This window comes from Arachis stenosperma, chromosome 5, assembly GCF_014773155.1.
Source record: "Arachis stenosperma cultivar V10309 chromosome 5, arast.V10309.gnm1.PFL2, whole genome shotgun sequence".
Taxonomy (NCBI): Eukaryota; Viridiplantae; Streptophyta; class Magnoliopsida; order Fabales; family Fabaceae; genus Arachis; species Arachis stenosperma.
The window spans coordinates 136186476-136208717 of NC_080381.1; the positions used below are offsets into that span (position 1 = coordinate 136186476).

Here is a 22242-nt window from a genome sequence, read left to right on the forward strand (position 1 = left end):
GGTTGAACCGGTTTCAACTTTGCAAGCTTTCCCTTCTATAATAAGGGTGAACGGCCAAGGGTTGAGACAAGGAGAGAAAGCACAAGTTCTCATAGTTACCTGAAGCTAACGGAGTTCTTCTCCTTCAATGAGTTTCATTTTGTTTTTTTCTTTAGTTTTGTCTGTCTGAATCTCACGGTAAAAGACAAACATGGTGAGGTTTGTAAGAAAAAATCAGTTAGAGAAAAAAGGCAGTGAACAAAATTAAAGAAAAAGCTATAGATGTCTCATAATTTCTTTGTACATCTGTTTATTGTGTTTCATGATCCTGTGGAGATTTCCTTGCAAGTTGAGTTAGCACTTTGCGGTTGAAAGTTTGGTAGGAGTCCAAATCAAGTTTAGATTTGGGGATAGAATCTGAATTTATCCGATATAGGATTTGGTAGATTCTAGGAAAGAATTGGTGTATGTAATCTAATGATTATAGTGAAATTCCGTCACAATTGTGATAGAGACTGGATGTAAGCTGCATTGCATTTAGCAGCTGAATCAAAATACTTTTGAGTGTGATTCTCTCTTTCTCTTCTACTCATGTTCTGTTTTTGTTGCGTTGGAGACAAAAATAAAAAATATCTCTTAACTCGTTACGAGATAAAAATAAAATGTCTCTTGACTTGTTATGAGACAAAAGCCGAAATATCTCTTAAATTTTTTTTTAAAAAAAGTGGCAATTAATATTCAGCAAAAAAGGAGTTAAGATTCAACTCTCATTCTCTTAGTCACTGATTACTATTATAATTTTTTATATTAACAACATAAATAATTATACAAAAAAATAAATAATAAAATATTTGACATAATTATTAATAAATTAAAATTAAACTCATAAAAATATATGTTGAAGACTAAATCTTATTTTTAATCAAGTGTAATGTTACTTATATATATGAACTTAATTAGTATCTTATTTTGAAATATGTAATTTACGTGTTGATTAAAATGTAGGCTATGTTATATGCACATTAAAATTAGTCACTAAAATAATTTTTCAGTATAAAATATATGTCGTAATATAAATACACGATAAAAATAAATTAAATCACACATGTATTTATACACAAATATATTGATGATTGATTTTAGTGTACAAATAACATTTTTATAAAACGTATTATTCATTCACTTTAGTTTTATTTGTTCAATCTTCATCTCTACCTTTAAATTTAAGTTAATAGCTTAATTAAATAATAAATACCAACTTAAACACAACTAATCTTTTATAAAAACAAAAAGCATATATATTTTCTTTTCTTTTTCCCACTTTTACGGTTTGACCAAACTAAAGTCCAATCCTTGCAGAAGCTGCAACATAGCACTTGGCAGTTAACAAAACGCTAGGGTCTTCAAGTGGATCTGCTAACGAGTCACTATTATATTAATTTGAAGCAGACGTTGTACCCATTCTCGTAACAAACTTATTCTGAGCATTACTATTAAATATTAATCCATGCCCAACAATATTTACTAACAAAACCATCTCGTAATACATACTCCCTCTGTTATAAATCAGGGGATTTTTAATATATTTTCTATATTTCTATATAAATAATTCATTTGGTGTTTCAATATATATTGAATTCCACCTCATACTTTAGAAATATTTTGTCCACTAGCTGGCACATGAGGGTGAGGCCCAAAAACGCGAATATGATAGGATATTGTATCTTCCGCCATTGAGTTCAGTAGCTCCTTCATTCTTATTGATTTGTATGTAGTATATTCAGCCATGCCCCTCTTTTCTTCTCCAAGCTCAAAATGCTTTTGGATAACATTAATAGTATTTTCCCTAAGCTACTATCTCTTAATTGCAAAATCAACCACATTCCCAACATCACCACCACCACCAAAACTATGCAATAAGAATCCATACAAACAACTCAACCTCGTATTGAACAAAAACGGCAGCGTCAGGCGCGGGTCCATGCCTCCAGAGAGCCCTCCTGCACCAGATCCCAACCTCCCCACCAAGGTTCTCTCCAAAGACCTCCCCATCAACAAATCAAAGGGCACATGGGCGAGGATCTACCTACCCCGGGAAACACTGGATCAGAACTCCAAGCTTCCGTTACTGGTGTTCTTCCACGGTGGCGGATTCATATTCCTCAGCGCATCATCCACCATTTTCCATGAGTTTTGTTTCAACATGGCAAACGACGTCGTTGCGGTTGTTGCGTCCATAGAGTACCGTCTCGCACCGGAACATAGACTCCCTGCAGCCTATGAAGATGCTGTGGAGGCGCTGCACTGGATCAAAACTAATCAGGAAGAAGATGATTGGCTGAGGTACTATGCTGATTTGTCCAATGTGTTTTTAGTTGGTAGTAGTGCCGGGGGGAACATAGCGTACAACGCAGGTCTACGTTTAGTCGCTACTGGTAGTGGTTATGATCTAGGAATTCCCAAGATCCAAGGGCTTATATTAATTCAGCCTTATTTTGGTGGGACCCAAATGACCGGTTCAGAAATGAGGCTGGCCAATGAGCCTCATTTATCACTTTGTAATAACTATGCGTTGTGGGAATTGTCGTTACCCGTTGGGGCTGACCGTGATCATGAGTATTGTAATCCCACGGTGGGAGATGGTCCTAAGAAAATTGAAATGATTAGACGGCTTGGGTGGCGGGTACTGGTGACCGGATGTGGCGGTGACCCACTTGTGGACCGTCAGATGGAACTGGTGAAGGTGATGGAGATGAAAGGTGTGAAAGTGGTGGGGCATTTCACAGCAGGGGATTACCATGGGGTGCAAGATACTGATCCCTTCAAAGCCAAGCAACTATATAAGGTAGTGAAAAATTTTATTTCCGATTGATTAATTAGTAATGCCAACTATATGTCTACACATGTGCTTTATTATTCTGAATTATGATTAATGTAGCGTATGATTAGTGCTTTTTGTTGTTTTAATTGGAGTTGACAAATTATATTTGGTACATTTGGTTAGGGGTGGCAAGCGGGGAAGCCCGCCCCGCCCCGCCCCGCCCCGCCAGAAGCCCGCCCTTAGGCGGGCTGGCCCGCCCCGCCCCGCCTAGTGAGGCGGTCCCAGAATCCCAGCCCGCCCCGCCTAACGGCGGGCTGGCGGGCTGGCGGGCCAAGCCCGCCAAATATCCTTTTTACTTTTAAATATTAAATAATATATATAAAGACATAAAAAAATCTCTTTTATTTTTTATTTTTAACTATTATAATTTCTAAAAGTATAAATATATTATAATTTTTATATTCACAAACATTAAAGTTTTTGTAATTATAAATATCTAATAAATATAATTATAAACTAAGTTTTCATCCAAAACATAATTATAAATATTGTTCCCAAAGCAAAATAAACATAATCCAAAACATAATTATAAATATTGTCTCTAAAACAAAATAAACATAATCCAAAACACTCAATTTTCATCTTCATTCTCTTGTAAGTTGGGTTGGGAGAAGTTGGGTTTTGGTAAAAAATATTGTAAAAATACCCCCTTACTAAAAAATACTAAGCCCGGCGGGGAAGCCCGCCCCGCCCCGCCAAAGCCCGCCAAACTCCGCGGTTTAAGCGGTGCGGGTTAAGCGGGCTTTTGCTATTTGGCGGTCCCAATTTTCCAGCCCAGCCCGCCTTTTTTGGCGGGTTACGCGGGCCGGCCCGGCGGGTTCAGGCCCGTTTGCCACCCCTACATTTGGTGCCTATCGTCATGTGTACAAGGTGTGTGTGTATGTATTCGATCGACAAGTGTTTCGTCAATACTATGTTCGGACAAAAGTTAAACTAATTCATTTAAATCGGATTTTATTATTAGAATGGATAAAGTATATATTTTTCTAAAAATTTGTCAAAAACTTTAAATTTTATTTTGTTTTTATTTCGTTCAAAAAATTTTAATTTGTATCAATTGTATTTTTAATAACTAAATTTTTAAAAAATATAAGACTAATCTAATAATAATGTTTGACCATTAAGATTAATTTAATGCATTTGATGTAAATTAAAATAATTTTGGAATAAAAATAAAATAAAATAAAATAAAATTTAAAAATATTTTAAAATTTTTTGATAAATTAAAAAATATATATATTTTACCTATTAGAGTTATAGCTCTTCCCTACTTAATTTCTCTCTGATTTGTATTTTCAATTTTAAGTATATATGTTTCTAAACGACTAAACATTATTGATTCAACCCCTATATATATCAGTTCTGCTTCTACATAAGCAGCTATGATATTCTGAGGGATAATATTTGTATATTTTTGTATACCTTTAAAGGATTTTAGTATTTAAAATTTGAAGTCTAAATTTTAACGGAAAATTTTCTAACAAAATTATTCTTACTTTTGTATGTCAATTAGACTATTTTTTTTTCCTGAGAAATGAAGCACATCTAAAGGAAGAAATTTAATGAGAAATTCAGATTCAAAATGGAGTCAAATTGTGGCTCATTTTTTTTTTTTTTGATATGAGAAGGATGTATGTCCTATGTTATTGTGAAAAAGGTGGATACTAGATATGGATATAGAACAATTTTTTCTAAAATAAAAGATAAGTAAAAAAAATTAAGTCTACTAATTGGGCAATTCAATTAGTAAAAAAAAAAAATTTAAATTTTGGCGAAGGTAATCGAACTTTTTGATTTGTGTACCCAAAAATCAGACAGTCTAATTTTTGCTCCTGATACCACACTTGCGTAGAGTACCTACACACTCCATAACTACGTTTTACACCATTTAAAAAGGGTCAAATTGTTGAATGCTAAGGACAAGTTGTTTCATAATCCAAAGTTAATATCCTAATTTCCGGTTTCAAGAGGCCAGGTGTCGCAACCCCCCTAACATTAGTTGTGTGAATTCTCTTATTCAACGCCCGTGTTTGGCTGGTCTTGTTTTGCTTTAATCCACCCAACCACTTGATTCTTTTGACTGTTGACAATGCCACTTTTTTTACTCAACGTCCATGCTCACATTAATAACAAATATGGTTGGGTTGTTAAGTTGTTGCTACTGGATATTAAATAAAGAGACAACAAAGATAAAAGTTCCTAAAGTCTTTCCACGTGCTGGTCATCGATGGAAGTTTTAACACTTAATTAAAGTACGGTACCTGTTAGTTCAAAAAAATAATCAATGTAAATTCAAAGTATAAGACAAGTGTGTTTGACATTTGGCTAATCTATTCTAAAAATTTACGCCGTCACATGCATCATTGATGTAAATTTTACCTATAAAAAGAAATGATTCATTCATCAGAAGGGCAAAATCTTTTTCAGCGAAAGAACCAATTCATCCGATCCTCCTTTCTTATTACCTATTTTTTATGCAGCACAAATTTTTCATTTGTCCAAGCATCATTATCACACACAATTACTTCATTATCATTCAAACAGTCACAACATATATTGAGTATACATAAAAGATTATCTCTGATTTTGAACATGTAGTTGCTGTCTTTTGAAGTTGGTGTGTCATCACATGAATGCATCACGGAGCTGCCGTTCCTCTTTCCTTCTCCCTCTCCCTCTGATTGAAGTCTTCATTGGTTCTCATTATCAAATTCTCCCTCCCAAGTTATTAATAAATATGTGTGATTTAAACAAAAAAATAAGACATCACATGCCCTTTCATATTTATTTATTTTTTTACTTGGGCGAAACAAGCATGATTAAAATAGAACAAGACTGCAATAGTCCAAAACAACAATGCAGCACATTCTTTTTTTTTCATTATTTATTTGTTGTTTTTTTTTTTCAAAAACCATGAATGGCAAGAAACTACCTATCTTCAAGGCTTATGTCAGAAACTTTAACAATAATAACTTACCAAAAATCTAACTACAATCTCCACAGTATGAAAACCTAAATCAATCTAAATATGTAATTTATAATATATTTTTTGGTGTCTGAAAATAAGAGGAAAGAAAAAAAACAAAAAATAAACAAAGAATAAGCACTCTCTAAATGATAGTAAATACATCACAAGTAAATTAAGATCAGCACAATAATTAACAACAAAAAAAAGCACTTAGTGAGGTAATGAGCACAAAATCAAGAAACTTTAATAAAATTTAACATCAGAAAAAAAGCAAGAACAAGCCAATGACAATTTATTAATACCAATTTAGCATCAATCAATAAGCCAATAACAGAGTTCATTAATCAAGAACAGGCTATCTATTTATACTACTATACTTCTATCAAGAACAGACTATCTATCAATAAGCCAATACATGTGTTGTTGACTACTGTTACTTTGAATTTCATTCCTGTTGTTCAACACATCCTCATAATTTTAATGATCATATTTCTTTGGTATACTAATATAATAATAATAATATAATAATAATATTATTATTCATTTCAATGAATCACATATGAGATTTTATCGCAGTTGTCAGTTCGAAAGTCTTGCCACCCCATGTTTTTGTGTGGCTATTTTCAAATAGCTAATTAATAAATCACCTGTTAGTTTAATGTAAATAAATTTACATCCAATTGTTGGTGGATCTCTCTATATTCTTCCTTCTTGTCAGCTCTGTCTCTCCCTCTCTTTCTCCCCCTTATTCATCTTCCTCTTTTGGAGTATGGATCTTTCCGAACTGCTCACGAGAAACTTGGATCGTTTTTAAAGTGAAGGTCAAATTAGGAAATTATCACCGTGGAATGAAATATTGGAACAAGGGTAATAGAAACAAAGTTGGAATGAGAAAATAAAATAAGTGATCTTATTAGTTAAAAGGTCTAACTATTACACTAGTGTGTATGGATATAGATATAAGCTCAATCACTAAATGTTTCAGATACAAAAACTCTATACAAATTCTTAAACTAATCATAGAAACAAATAGTTTATTAGTACTAATTTAGCATCAATCAATAAGTCAGTAATAGAGTTAATTAATCAAGAACAGGCTTGAGCAAGCCAGAGTAGTGAGCAAAGCCAATCAACCAAAAAAGCACTAAGCACTGACAGAGCATCCAATTAACTTAAGCACAAAGTAAAAAAACAAAACAGCAACACATTACTTAATCAATAATCATCAATCAATGAAAAACAAAACACCGACAGTGAGTATTAAAAAACGACGATCACTAACCATCGAGGAACAAGCATGAAGAAGGTTTGATTTCTGAACAGACAATAAAAAAACGAAGAACAAATACTAACAGTGAGCATTGACCTTTGACAGATGACGGAGAGCGGTTGAGCGCAACGGACGACGGCGAACAGGGGATGGAGAGCGAACAGGTGACTGATGAGAGTGAACAGGGGATGGAGAGCGAACATGTGACTGATGAGAGCGAACAGGGGATGGTGAGAGCGAAATAACGAACGCTGATAGCATGAAGGCAGAAGTTCTTGAGTGCGACGGAGGCGGCAGCAGCAGTCTCTCACTCCGACAGACAGCGACAAGATTGAGGGAGGCTAGGGTTTGCTTTCTTTTGGTGGAGACTAGGGAATTTTGCTGATGACTAAGGAAGGAGTTGGAAAAGGGAGCCAAACGCGTGCAATCCCTTTTTTCCTTTCAACAAAGGAAACGGCGTCGTTTGTTGTGAAACGGCCGGGTCTCGATTCGGTTTGATCGACCAATTTCTGGCCGGTTCAGCGGTTTGTGTCCGATTTCTAAAACAACAATTTATGCTAATAAACCGAATTGCCTAAGCTACCAGTTCGACCGGCCGATCTGGTCCGGTATTCAGACCATTGATCACAACGCAGCTCAAGAAGGAAGACATAAAATTTATAACAATAACAATTCCATCAATAATTCAACATTCCAACATACATAACAATTATATCCATCAACAATAACATAAGTCTCAATGAAAACATAAATCTAATGACATAGAACATAACATAGTCATTCATAAGGTGGCTTTGAGAAGATGACAACATTGTCTAGACGAAGGTGGCGATGTTTGAAACGGAGACACTCGACGGTCGAGACTGTTGGGTCGCCTGTATCTGGGTTTGTTGCATCCCTCCCAGCAAGACAGTCTAGTTAAGAACCTAAGATGCAGAATCACGGGTGGAGCGGGTTTCAAGGTAGCTTGGGTGGATTGGGTTTCATGCGTATTCTGATTTTTTCGTTTTGGGTCAACTTTGTTGGCATCGAAATTCCAAAAAAAATTGAAATTGTATTTTAAATTAAAATTTAGTATTTAAAACAAAATATTATTATATCTTGCATTATAAATGTTGTTACATTATTCATTTTTATTATTCAATTTTGACTAATTTAAATAAAATATTTTTTTTAATTTTAATTTTTAAATATGATCTTTAAATTTTTTTAAAATTTATTTAAATGGATCTAAATTCAAACTAACAAATTATAAATGTTTATATATATTTTTATAGTTATATCTATTAATTTAAATTACATAGTATTTAATTCTATATTATAATTTAATATATCTTAAATAATACAAAAATATTTGTTAGTGATTTTTTATTTTTTATTTTGATACTTTATTTTGTTAGACATTATAAGTATTAATTTTTTGTCTTGTGTTTGCCATTATCAATTTTGTTTTTAAGCGATGTTTTTCTTGAGTTCAACTTAATATTTATAAGTTTTATTATTTGTATTATAAATTAGTTATGTTTGGATAATTTAGTATTCAACTCAAAGGATTTAATATTCACATTAGATAATTGGTTAAAAAAATAATTTAATTAATTATAATATATGTAGATTTAATAATTTAAACAACACTAAACCACAATATTATATTTGACCTCAACATTTAAATGAGCATCTTTTATAATTCACTAATATTTATAATATCTATAGAATATAGGTGATAAATTGCATATAAAAAATAAAAGAGTCACCATATAAAAAATGTTTGTGGTAGTTAACTTACTCATGTAAATTTTAAGCTTCACCAATTAAGATATAAGATTTATAATGAACATGAGTGTTGAATTATTTGATCTCAATGTTTACGGTAGTTTAAGACGCATAATAATTTTGTTTTTAAGTATTTTTTTTCTTAAGCTCCACATGGTGTTCACAAATTTTATTATTTTTATCATAAATTTATCTTTTAAAATTAACTTTGGATAATTTAGCATTCACCTGTAAAATTTAATATTTTAAATTTTGGATTCAGACAATAAAATATTTACATTTGATAATTGGTTAAAAAAAATAATTTAATCAATTAGGATATATGTAGATTTAATAATTTAAATAACACTACTAAACCACTATCATATTTGACCTTAATATTTAAATTTGTATTTTTTTATACTTCACCAATACTCACAGTATCTATAAAATGTAGGTGATGAATTGCGTATAAAAATATAAAAAAAATCACCGTAATAATTAACTTACTCGTATAAATTTTAGGCTTCACCAATTAAGATATAGTGTTTATAATAAATATAAGTGTTGAGTTATTTGACCTCAATCTTTAAATTCGCATTATTTTTAGAGTGCACCAATATTTATGATATATGTAGAATATAGTTTATGAATCGCATATAAAGAAATAAAAGAATCGTTATCTAATTAGTGTTTATGATTGTTAATTTACTCAGATAAAATGAACATAACTGATAGGTTAATTGACCTCAATATTTAAATTAGTATATTTTTAAAGTGCACCAATATTCATAATATTTATAGAATATAAGTGATGAATCACATATAAAAAAAAGTTACTATATGGTTAATGTTTATTGTGGTTAGCTTAATCATATCAAGTTTAGAGTTCACAAATTGAAATATAAACTTTAAAATGAAAATAAAGAAATTTTCTCACAGGATATCCGTAATATTTAGTTAAAAAAATTTGTTGACTGAATTCTTAAGTTAAGTGACAGGTTATTAGGAGACAGTTTCGATGGTGAATCGGTGATTAGGATATTGGAGAAGTTGCTATTTAATTTTGAGTCTCCATCTCTTCACAATTTGGTGTTGTTCATTTATCCTGATATCTTACTGCATATTTCTAGCGTGGACTAATTTAAGGACAGGAGTATATTGGCACCGATACTTGATGTTGTAATCGAAGTTAACAATTATGTCATATATTTGCTTCCTGGCAATAAAAAGGTTTACTTGAGGTCTGATACACTGCTTAATGAAGACGATCACTTACAATCTGAATTATACACAATGAGCACAGAATCGTTGAATGCATTGATTTATTCTGGTATTACACAACACAAGTTAGTGCTTAAGATTGGTGTGACTGTCATGCTTCTTCATAATATTGTCCAATCCAGTGGATTGTACAACGGTACACGAATGCAAGTTAGGTGACTTGGTAATTATGTTATTGAGTGCGTCATTTTAGCAGGACGAAACGTTGGTCAAGTTGTTTTTATTCCAAGAATGAACATGATCCCCAATAATTAAACCTTACCTATCAGATTTACTCGAAGGCAGTTTCCAATTGTGCTTTGCTTTACAATGATCATAAATAAGTCCTAAGGACAGACACTCATAATTATTGGTGTGTATCTTTTAAAGTTCGTTTTTACACATGATCAATTTTATGTTGCACTCTTTCAAATCAATAATATGTCTGGTCTTAAAATTTTAGTTGTTAATTATGATAAAAAAAAGTCTCAAATTATACCCTTAATGTTATGTACAAAGAGATTTTTGTCAATTTATTTCTTGCCATTAAGTCATTATTGTAATATTCAAAGTGGCTGTTGATGCTATGTCTTCGTACTTGACACGGGACTTAAAACTAGTATGAATATAAAAACAGCAAGTTGTGTATTCTCCCTGTATTATTCTTGCTCTCCACGCCTTTACTGATATAAATTAAAAAGGCTCGAAACTCCATACTCTCAAAGCAACCATAACTCCAACAAAGAAAAAGAAGAGAAAACAGCCATGCCCGATAACAGCGAAGAGCACATGAAAATCATTCGAAAACCAGACGGAACCCTCACTCTGTTGCGCAAACCAGAGTCACGCTCACTACCCCAATCTGACCCCACCCTCTCCATTACCGTTCTCTCCAAGGACCTCACCATCAACCCTCACAACGACACCTGGCTCCGCTTGTTCCTACCCAAACAAGGAACAAACGATAACAAGAAGCTACCACTTATTGTTTTCTTTCATGGTAGTGGCTTTGTCACATCAAGTGCAGCTTCCACCATGTTCCATGATTTCTGTGTAAACATCGCGGACGGCGCCGCCGCCGTTGTCGCCTCCGTCGAGTACCGCCTTGCGCCGGAGCACCGATTACCGGCTGCATATGACGATGCTGTCGAAACTATTCATTGGATTAAATCCAGCCAGGACGAATGGTTGACCAAACACGTTGATTACTCGAGGTGTTATTTGATGGGAAACAGTGCTGGGGCAACGATAGCGTACTACGCGGGTCTACGTGTAGCTTCAGGAGAGGTAGGTGATCTTGAGCCGTTGAAAATCCAAGGGATGATATTACGTCAGCCGTACATTGGTGGGACCAGGAGGACCGAGTCAGAATTGAGGCTCGAGAATGATGCGGTTCTTCCTTTGTCGGATAATGATTTGATGTGGGAGCTGGCGCTGCCCGTTGGGGCTGACCGTGATCATGAGTATTGCAATCTGACGGCTGTGGATGGTTGGAGGGTTGAGAAGGTGAGGGATCAGGGGTGGAGAGTGATGGTTAGTGGATGCGGTGGGGACCCACTTGTTGACCGTGATAGGGAGCTTGTGAAGTTGTTGGAGGAAAAGGGTGTTTGTGTGGTGAGTGATTTTGAGGAAGAGGGGTGCCATGGCATAGAGTTGACAGACCCCAACAAAGCAAAAACACTCATTAGCTTGGTCAAACATTTCATGTCCTCATAAGAGAGTTTTTAAGGGCTAAAAAATAATGCGTGTTGTATTTTCTTTTCCAAAAAAAAAAGACATATTTCTACTGTTTTTAAATAATAATATTTATTTGAGTTAATTTTGCATGGATAGAATTTTTTTCATTATTTTTTAATTATTAGTTCAAAGATTAGTTTCTCAACAAAATTAATTAAACATTGATGTAGTAAAAATAAAATTGGGAAGATGTATAGAATAAGACCTAATTATCCAAAAGAATACACTTATGTAAATTTAGCTAGTCGTAAGTCTCAACTACTTATTCGCATGGTCATTTAAATTGGCCTTAATACGTGTTTGGATTACAATTTATAAATAAGAGTTTGTATGAATTAATTTTGTAATCTTGATTTTAATAAAAAATAAATTTGTGTTAAAATGATTTATGTTTGACTATCTTTATATTAAAATAGATTATACTAAAATAAATGTTGTTTGAATTATACTATTTAAAATTATTTTTAAATAAAAAATTATTAAAATAGACATCGACTTAAATAATTTTTGTATATTATCTTATCATTTTAATTTAGATATTTAAATAGATCTTATTAATTAATTTTATAATAAAATTAATATTTATATACTAAAATAAAAATAACATATAAAAATTGACAAAATATATTTTTAATTAAAACGAACAAAATATAAATTTTAGAAAGTACTAAGAATAATAAAAAAAATTAAATATTTACTTTGGTAATGATTAAAATAAATCAAAAAAAATTTTATAATAATTTTTATATAATATATTTTTAGTATTTTTAGTACTCTTTTTTAATATGTTATAATTTATTATTATTATTATTATTATTATTATTATTATTATTATTATTATTTATAATTAATTTTTTTGTTTAATTTATTATAGTTTTAATAGGATCAATAAATTATATTATAAAAAGATAATAAAGAATAATACAAAAAAATCATAATTATAAAAATATATAATGTAAAACAAATAATTAATAAAAAAAGAGAATTCATATAAATAAAAATAATAAAAATTTCATAAATAATACAATAACATGCATAAAAAATAAAATTAGTAAAAAAATAAATAAATATTGAATATTATACAAAAGTTTAAAATTATTATTTCTTGTAAACTTAATTTTAAATGTAAAATCACTTATTCTTCATGAATAAAAAATTTGTCAAACAAAAAATTAAAATTTTTAAAAAATTTAAACATACTTTTTTTCTCTCAACACATTTTCCAAACACACCCTTAGACTTTAGCTTTCTTTTGTGTGTTTTTGGTCCTTGATCTAAGACAGGATAATGTTACTATCGTCTGTTGGTAGCATAGACCCGCTATGAATATGGAGTATGATAGATGTTCTATCCACCATTTAGTTTTTGGGTTAGAGTCTCAGTTTTGTTAATTTTCGGCCTTATTCAAATAAAACAAAGTCAGAAGAAAACGAGGCCTACGAAGCTTCTCTATTTAATTAAAGACAAAAATAAAAGTTGGGCCTATCCGGCCCATACTAAGTCCAAACAGAAGGCAACAAATACTTCTCTACTTGGTGATCCAAAAATAAAAAGGCTTCTCCACATGGTAGGTTGATATATAATTATTGTAGTTCCCTTGAATAAGCATAGGGGATTAATTAATTAGCCAATGACAGTCTTGAATAAAAGTATAAAATTCAATTTTGATCTGTCAGTTAAAACTTAAAAACATACCATAAAAAAATATTACCACCTCTTCCTCATGGAATAACACTTTGATAGGATTAGACATTAGTTGTTAATTTTTTACTAACAAATACACAGAGTTTACATAGTAACAATTCTTATATATTAATATATATAACTTATTGTAATTCAAATATAGTATTTAATTGAATTCCAAAGGAAAAAATTCCTTAGAATATATATAATTACAAAATAGACATATTTAAGAAATTGTCTAAGGAGTGTAAGATAATTTAAAATATTCCCATGAAGTCCAAACTTTTCGGTCGGACTCATGCATTGCATCATAAGAGCTAGGCGTGAAGGTCAAAGGTCACGACTCATGAATCATGACACACAGAGAAACAAAATGGAACGTGTATATATAATTCTATATGACTGGAATAAGCATGCTTTCTTTAATTACTATAATATTACATCGTTCATTTGCATTTATCTCTTCCATTTATCCTCAAAAGCTTTTCCAATTTCTATCCTTATCAACTGCATAACAACTAATAATTAAAAACTCCCTATGATTGTTCATGGCGGCTAAGTTCATCCTTTCAAAATGGATGAGCTACTTTAATTTGGCTTCATCATTCTAAGTTTTGTTTTTTTGCATGATTAGACTACTGTATGCATTTTCTAATAAAATTCGTTTCTATTTTTGCTTTTCTTCTTGAAAATAAAAAAATAATAATAATAAAAAAAAGAACACTCCAGATGGTGGTGGGTGTATGTGTGTTTCACAAGTTTTTAAACATGGCACTATCACGCTGATGATGTTAAATTGTTCATATTAATAATACATAGCTAAACCATGTGTGTTCTTAGTTCAATTATATTAAACAAGTTATACATTTAAAATCCTTTTTATTTGAAATAATTTTATCATCATCAATAACTTAGCGTCATTATCGGTCGTTTAATCAATCACATGTATCACCACACTAAGACTAAATTCACTGTATGTACACTTATATAAATAGAAAACATGCATGTATATAGTTTCTTTGACCAAGGTGATTGAAAAATATCCTAATTTAAAAATCAGGTAGACATTGAATTGAACCTGGGATTCAACACTACTAATACTCTTGAAGTTTGGAAAGAACAAGTATCGAAAAAAAATGCGAGGTTTTCGCGATGGCAATGCATAATTTTGTTTATCTTCAGCTTTCTCAATATCAACAACTAATCAGAAACCATGCAGGGCATAAAAACCACATACATATACAGAAACTTGAATAGTAGTAATTCGGTGAAAACTCAGGTGAACGACTTCACGTGAAGTTAATATTTGATAACTATTAGATAAAAATTTAGTTAAATCAGTCAAATTATCTAACGGCTCTTAGATATTAACTTTACGAAAAGTCGACTTCACTTGAGTTTCCAGCTCAGTAATTCTTAAAATAATTAAGGAATATTGGTTAGTTGTTCAAGTTATAACTTCCCATTGAATCCTCTCTACTTAATCATTTGGTGCTCATTTTTTTAATATGGAAAGTAAAAGTTATGATAGCATGCATGTCACTAAATTATTTATTCCAAAATTTTAAATTAATAAACAAAACACATAAATAGTGATATCTTTAATAATTATATATAATTAAAGATTAAAAATTATATTAAACAAAAAAAAGTTATACAAATATTTTTTCTAAATAATGTAGCAATTTTTTATTTTCCAACTTTTAAGGAATGAGAAAACAAAATTGGCATCAGCACTAGTATTATTGCACTTTGTTAGGTTAGATTGATATAATAATACTATAGTAGTCTCAAAACTAATTAAGTGTAAGGTACCTATTTTGGGGTGTTACATGCATGCTTTATATAATGTAGTCGTTTAGTTTTCTCAATTGATAATAAAGTACGTACGAAAGTCCTAAAGTTATACCAACGCAATTAATTAAGATTCTACCAAATTTATCATTTAATTTCGCATGTCATGCTTTGCTAACAACTAATAGCCAGTCCTTGAATTATTATATTGTCTACTGCATGTGAGAGTGTTTGTCACTTTTCTAAAATCTTAATGTATCTACATGCATGCCAACTGGTTTTAATCTATCATATGGTATCCTCATTATACAAATTTATTATAGTTAGGCATTTTTTTATTAATTAAATTTTTTTAAAAATAATTTTATAATATAATATCAAAATTTTTATAATTGAAAGAGTTCGATTTTTATTAACTTCAAAACCAAAAAACACAAAACAAATAAGCAAAGAAAAAAAAGTCTAACAACTATGCAAAAAATTAAACAAACTTAAAAAAGAATTTTGGTCGAGAAATGTGTTAGAAATAATTAATCATGTACTTTTTTTTATCAACTGAACAAATAATTTCGTGATAATTGTTACGTTAGTTTTAATTTGGTCTTTTAAATTTAACTGTAGTATAATTATTATAACTAAAAAAGGTCAAAAAAGTTAACAGTTCTTATTAATTGAAAGTCTATTTTAACATCGAAACGTTGAAGAAGTAATAGTTTTGTACATATACAATAAAATAATAATGAAGCTAAGGAATGATTAATAGAAGAAAAACAAAGCAATGTGAATAATGGTAATATCATCAATAAGTAAGATTTTGGTCCTTAATATTTAACTATTCAAAAATTGAATTTCTTTTAAATTTTGTTTTGCATTTGAATTCGTCCTAAGTTAAGATTTGTTTTAGTTTTAAAATTGTCCTTTAAACAATTATATCCTTACTTTACTCTATCATCTTCCCACTCTTTCGGCGTTACATTTTTTTCCCTACTTTATCTTTTCTCCTGAAGGATTATTATATGTTCATAATACGTAGCGAAAGAAAATAAAATAATCCTAAAAATCTATTTTGTACTTAAATTTTATTCGAGTAATATAGATCAAATCTAAATATTTGTGTAGTAAAAATCATTTACTCCTTCGATAGTACGAAAGCGTTAAGCGTATCTACATCGAGACCAATCTTTGCTGTCAATTCTTTGATCAATGGACATCTGATCTAAATTGAGAAACCTCTTACAACTCTTTGCACGCCATAAAATTCTTCTCCAATAATCAGGCTCACATACATTTATGTGTGTATAGGTAAAGAAATAAAACCTTTGTATTTTATTCTCATGTATTTTTTGTACTCTTGGCATACATATATATAGTATGAAATTTATTACTAATTTTAAATTTGAATTTCAATTAAAATTTAAATCAGATCTTGAAATTCTAAATCTGAATCCTTTAAATTTATGAATCATATCATGACTCAGTTTGAAATAGAATCAGTTAGAATATCATCTAAATTTAGAAATAGAATGACTAATTATTCTCACATTTAATATTCTCAATTATCATACTATTATTATATTCTTAGTGCTAGCAAAGAATATAATAATATTCTATTTTAAATTAATATAATTATTTATTTGATCAAATTAAAATAATAATTAAATAATTCTATAATAAAGATTAGAACACTCGTTAGTGTGTGACCCTATAGGTTCAATACTAAGCAGGTAGTAAATTAGTCATACTAAATTTACTAATCAAGGTTGGCATCTAACAACACTCCTCAACGACCTGATAGTATGAAGTAATATATTTTTACTATGAACTTTAGAAGAACAAAGTATAATTCCTTCCATCTTTCCAATTCTTGGTTAACCCTTAGAGTATGATTTAGTTATCAAACTCTAACTTGTTACCATTATTATAATGAATTGTGAATGACCTAAAAAACTCATTTCTTCATTCATTCAATATTCTTAGCCAAGATTTTATTCGTCTCAGTCATTATAATCATAGAGCTCAAACTCTTTAGTGAGAGTTGACGGATTCCTTCTTGACTAATCATTAATTCTACAAGTATTTAAATCATACCTAATATCTATTCAACTAGCACCCTAGGTATTAGATGTCCGAAATCAAAGTATAATAAATACATTGTTAATTACTATGACAGTCGCAAGTAAAAAAAACTCTATTACCATGTTCATTTTGAGAATATCCTATTGACAAATACACGGTAATTATAACCATTAGGAAGTCTCAAAGTGAGTCAGTTCAATGGTCATATCTCTATATGCACCATCTATATATATAATTTAGTACAAAGTATACTTTTTGTCCCTGAAGTTTGACAAAAGTTTCAAAAATACTCATAAATTTTATTTTGTTTCAATTTTGTCATAGAAGTTTTTGATTTGCATCAAATATACTCTTAATGGCTAATTTTAAAAAAAAATTAAGACCAATTCAATAACAATTTTATAAGAACAACCTTCAATACAAGCAAATCAAGCATAATTTTTATGTATTATTATTAGATTGGTCTTAATTTTTTTGAAAATTTAGCCGGTAGGAATATATTTGATGCAAATCGAAAATTTTTGGGATAAAGAGTTTAAGAGAATAAAGAAGTAGTGATAGCTGGAATAATTTGAGAATGAAAGAAGATTAAATTTGATTGGATTAACTAATAGTTAAAATAATAAAAAAATAAAGTAGGCTTGAAACTTTAAATAATTGGGGTTACTTTATTTATAGTAAAATTATTTAAAATTTAAAATGAAAAAAAAAAAATATATATATATATATATTAAAATAAGAGTGGAGCAAGTGTCCTCTCCCCGCCTATGTAAGTCTGTCCTTGGTGGTAGTGGTGAACAGTGGAGTTAGAGTAAAAAAAATATAAAAATATTTTTATTTAAAAAATGAATAAAAAGACGATTTTAATATTAAATAAAACATTTAAAGATAATTTTAAATTAAAAATAAAATTAAAAATCAATTTAATTTTTACCTAAATATTAAAGACTAAAACAAATAACTATTCCTATATGTTATTATCTACCACATCTTCTCGTCAAGTCTCCTCATGCCAAAATTTTTGAGTTAATAAGAGTTAAATTATAAATTTTTTATCATAAAAAAATTGATACTATTAAAATTGAGATGAATATGGTGTCTAACACAATTTTAAAAATCTAATTTATGGGGAAAGAGAAACTTAATGTATATTTATAAACTATTTAAAAGATATTATTATGTGTTAGACTTATAATATTTCTCTTGATTATTTGGAGCGTCATGAATATTTATACGTATAAGTAGTTCAACTACATTAAACTTGGATAAGTTCTAATATCATATTAGAATTAAAATTGAATAAGTCTAACTCCAATCTAAAAATTAGCTCATAATAGAATGTTAAAAAGCTTACGTTTGTGAACTATATATCTATAAATATTGTTCTTGAGAGATGTGAGATTTGCTTGTAATACACTTCCTAATTAATCACATGGAGTAAAAATTTGTAAGTGGATAACTCAATAATATTAGAGTGAATATGCTGTTATATCCTATTAAAATTGAATTTGAGAGAGTTTAATTCAATCTTAAATAATTTATGGAGTGATAGATATCTCACACTTATGATGAACTGTTTAGAGAGAGGATTCGTTAGAGAGATAATGGACTATTTATACAATGTATATAATGGGTTATTGAGTTATAAAATAAACATTCTCCATACTATCTATAATAACCATCCGATCGAGTACTAGGGATAATAAACATCTTCCCAAAAGATTAAATTGATTTTGGGATTCACCAAGGATCAAACTCTTGACCTTTCGAATTTAGCACTCTAATACCATATTATGATACCACTCATCCCAAAAGTTTTAGCTGATGAAAAAAGGTAACACTAATAATTATATCTCTAATACTCTATAAATCTTCATTGTACACATTGTACAAGTATTCTATTGACTCCTCATACTTTCCCTCAGAGATTTTATTGTTAAGAGATCTAAAATTTATAATAAATACTATAATATAAAATTATTTTAAAAAAATTAAATTAATAAAAAAATAAAAAATAATTATTCACATCCCGAAACGACAAATGAATATTATGAGATGAGATATTTTATGATATATTGCATAAGATACCATTTACCATATATCTATACATATAGGTTCCTCGCTTAACATGCGATAGGTACATAGTTCCATCTTTTTCGAGTAGTCAATTATACCACTTGCTAAACAATAAAACCAAAACAAGAGAAGAAACAAAACCAACGAATGGAAGCCAATATTACCCACACAATATATTTAAAGTATTATCTCTATAGAGCCTTATATTTTTTATTTTTTATAATGTCCTCAATTACGTGGCCAACCGTTAATCTTAACATGTAATGCATGATAGTATTAAACAATTAATAAGGAACACTGATTATTACTTTGATCAAGGTGTCTAGATATACATATATATCTGCAATATGTTGAAGGCCCTTGTTGTCGTTTTTTCCCTGCTGCACATTTAACTATCTTCCTCACATAATCTAACAAAAGAAAAGACAAGACCATAGAAGAAATAAGATTTTGTGCGTTTGATTACACCGTTATGTTGTGTGTTGGACATCCTGGCACGTAATTATGGAATGAGATCTCAAGTTAAAAAATGGAATAAAAACTCTTTTTATTATCTATCTCTATATATTATTTTGATTATTTAGTGGGGTGGGAGAAGAGATTTTAATTAAAGCTTGATTTGATCATGCTTTTCTTTGTCCTTATATGGTTGCTCAAATGGCCAACTTAGCCAAACCAAGATTCAGCTAATATTGTAATGTTTACCTTTTTTTTTTGCAAAAAAAAAAAATCAAATGAACAGATTTAGAAGATGGAATTCTAAAAAAAAAAAAAAACAAAAACAAAAAAATAAAAAAAAATCTAAAGAAAAAAGTAATTTTATAAAATCCTTACCAACTAAGTTAGGCTTTTGTAACGCTTAAAAGATTAGTATTATACGGAAATGTTTAATAACAAAGAAAATCAACTAAAAATAGTCATAATTTGTCTTATTTAATATTTATTAATTATTGTAACAATTAATAAATACTAAATAAGACGAGTTATAAATTTTTTTTTTGTTTTTCTAGCATTACGGTTATTATATATATATCATTTTGTACTCATTATTAAAGCATAACTATCTCATTACAATCAATTAAAACGTTTTGAATAAAAGTTTAGTTCAAGTTAAGTATGAGTAGTTATACTAAAATTTATGAAAAATATTGTAAAACCATAAAAATTTATTATTTTTAATTATTAATTTAATTTTTTTAATCTAATGATTTAATAATATATTTTTAGCTCATATAGACACCAAAAAAAAAATTTAGCTCATATTTTTAAATATTAATGACTAATGTATAATAAAAATAATAAATTCTGATAGTTTTTTAATTTAATATTTTTTAAAATTTATTATATATAAATAACTTAGTTATAATTTTAATTAAAAGTTGTTACAATCGCAATTAATTGAATAATAAAAAAATGAATATATAAAAATTTAAGCCTAATCCTAAAATAAACAAATCAAACTCAGATAGATATTAAAGTTAAATTTAAAGAATATAAAAAAAAACTCATATATATCAATAGAGGAAGAGTTTGCAGTGACATTTCAATTTTCCATGCTGAATTGTGTTTACTTTATTTACTAGAACCAATGGGAAAAAAATTATTGAAGTTTTGTCTTGCATGAAATGCAATGGAAATTAATAGCAGATAAGACAAAAGCATATATTTCAATCAACAGCTGCAGCAACAAGAATGCAGTATCCCTAGAGGTCTGGCTAGCAGATAGGACTAGATAAAGATCATTATTTTTGAGATTCAATAAGATTCAGATTGTCATTTTGCTAAGGAGCAGTTTAAATTTCGTATATTACAGTTGTTAGTGTTGGTTGTTATATTTATTTTTTGGTATTAATATCTTGTAACAATAAATAAATATTGACACTATTACCTATAATAAAAACAAACTTTCTTTTTGTCCTTCTGTTCAAATGATAAATTTAAATAAACATGCTTGTATAAAAAAAAGGAATTCTTGTGTGTGGAGCCAAATTTTGGGTAAGCACAAGATAGAGACCCTTTGCCCTTTTTTTTTTTTTTTTGCCACATCAATAATGGTTATGAGTTTGAATAAAATTGAATGGCATTTTGCATGTAAAAACAACAATTGGCATATAATTAAACCGGTTTTATTAAGGAGCTTATCTCAAGGCCTTTTTTTTTGCTCCGTGGTATCCTTCAACCCAATAAGTTAAGTTAATAAATAATTTATTGCGGATCGAAATTTTATTAAAGCTATGTTTAGTTAAAAAAAAGAATAAAAAAAAAGTAGAAAGAAATTAAAAGACATGAAAGAAAAGAAATTAATTAAATTTTTATTTTTTTAAATATATTTGAATTAAAAAAAATAAAAAAATTATAAAAAAACAATTTCATTCTTATATTATAAAATATATTAAAAAAAGAATAATATTAGAAGTAGATAAACATAATAAGTTTTCTCTTCTTTTTTCTCTTAATAATAGAAGAAAAATTTAGTGGATTTTATCCATTTTTTTACATTATTCATTTTTTCTTTAATTTTTCTCCTTAACCAAATAATGAAAAATAATAATTTTCTTTCCAATTTTCTTTTCTTCTTTTTAATTTTTTTTTTCTTTCTATTTTCTCTCAAACAAACATAGCCTTATTAAGAGTTTGTCGTTGACCAATTATAGATTACTGCATGCATAAAATCGGATTTAAATTTTTGACACTTATTTAAATAGATAAATGAGTTAACCACTTAACCAATCTAAGTTTATTCTATTTATTTATTAGCTACAT

General features: G+C 29.2%; 2 protein-coding genes across 4 annotated transcripts; both read left to right on the forward strand.

Moving 5' to 3' along the window:
* Positions 1-1556: 1556 nt before the first annotated feature.
* LOC130979699 (carboxylesterase 1-like) lies at positions 1557-10289 on the forward strand. Of its 3 annotated transcripts, none has more exons than XM_057903220.1 (2): positions 1557-2824; positions 5459-5637. In XM_057903220.1, the coding sequence occupies exons 1-2, from the start codon at positions 1766-1768 to the stop codon at positions 5543-5545; spliced, it is 1146 nt and encodes a 381-aa protein (XP_057759203.1). In that variant the 5' UTR covers positions 1557-1765; the 3' UTR covers positions 5546-5637. The 3 variants fall into 3 exon arrangements, with proteins under 3 accessions (XP_057759203.1, XP_057759204.1, XP_057759205.1); XM_057903221.1 differs by lacking the exon at positions 5459-5637 and adding an exon at positions 9852-10289 and having other exon boundaries at positions 1558-2824; XM_057903222.1 differs by lacking the exon at positions 5459-5637 and adding an exon at positions 7204-8130 and having other exon boundaries at positions 1559-2824.
* Positions 10290-10787: 498 nt separating this feature from the next.
* Positions 10788-11932, forward strand: LOC130982777 (carboxylesterase 1-like). The gene has a single exon (XM_057906860.1). It carries the CDS (start codon positions 10879-10881, stop codon positions 11827-11829), a length of 951 nt encoding a protein of 316 aa, XP_057762843.1. The 5' UTR covers positions 10788-10878; the 3' UTR covers positions 11830-11932.
* The last annotated feature ends 10310 nt before the right edge of the window (positions 11933-22242 follow it).

What these genes read in the sequence shown, in the direction of transcription:
- LOC130979699 (XM_057903220.1), top strand. Translation starts at nt 1,766, where the DNA reads ATGCCCCTCTTTTCTTCTCCAAGCTCAAAATGCTTTTGGATAACATTA. An exon ending in AAGCCAAGCAACTATATAAG is followed by an intron (nt 2,825 to 5,458) that starts GTAGTGAAAAAT and finishes TTGAACATGTAG; the next exon opens with TTGCTGTCTTTTGAAGTTGG.
- LOC130982777 (XM_057906860.1), top strand. Translation starts at nt 10,879, where the DNA reads ATGCCCGATAACAGCGAAGAGCACATGAAAATCATTCGAAAACCAGAC.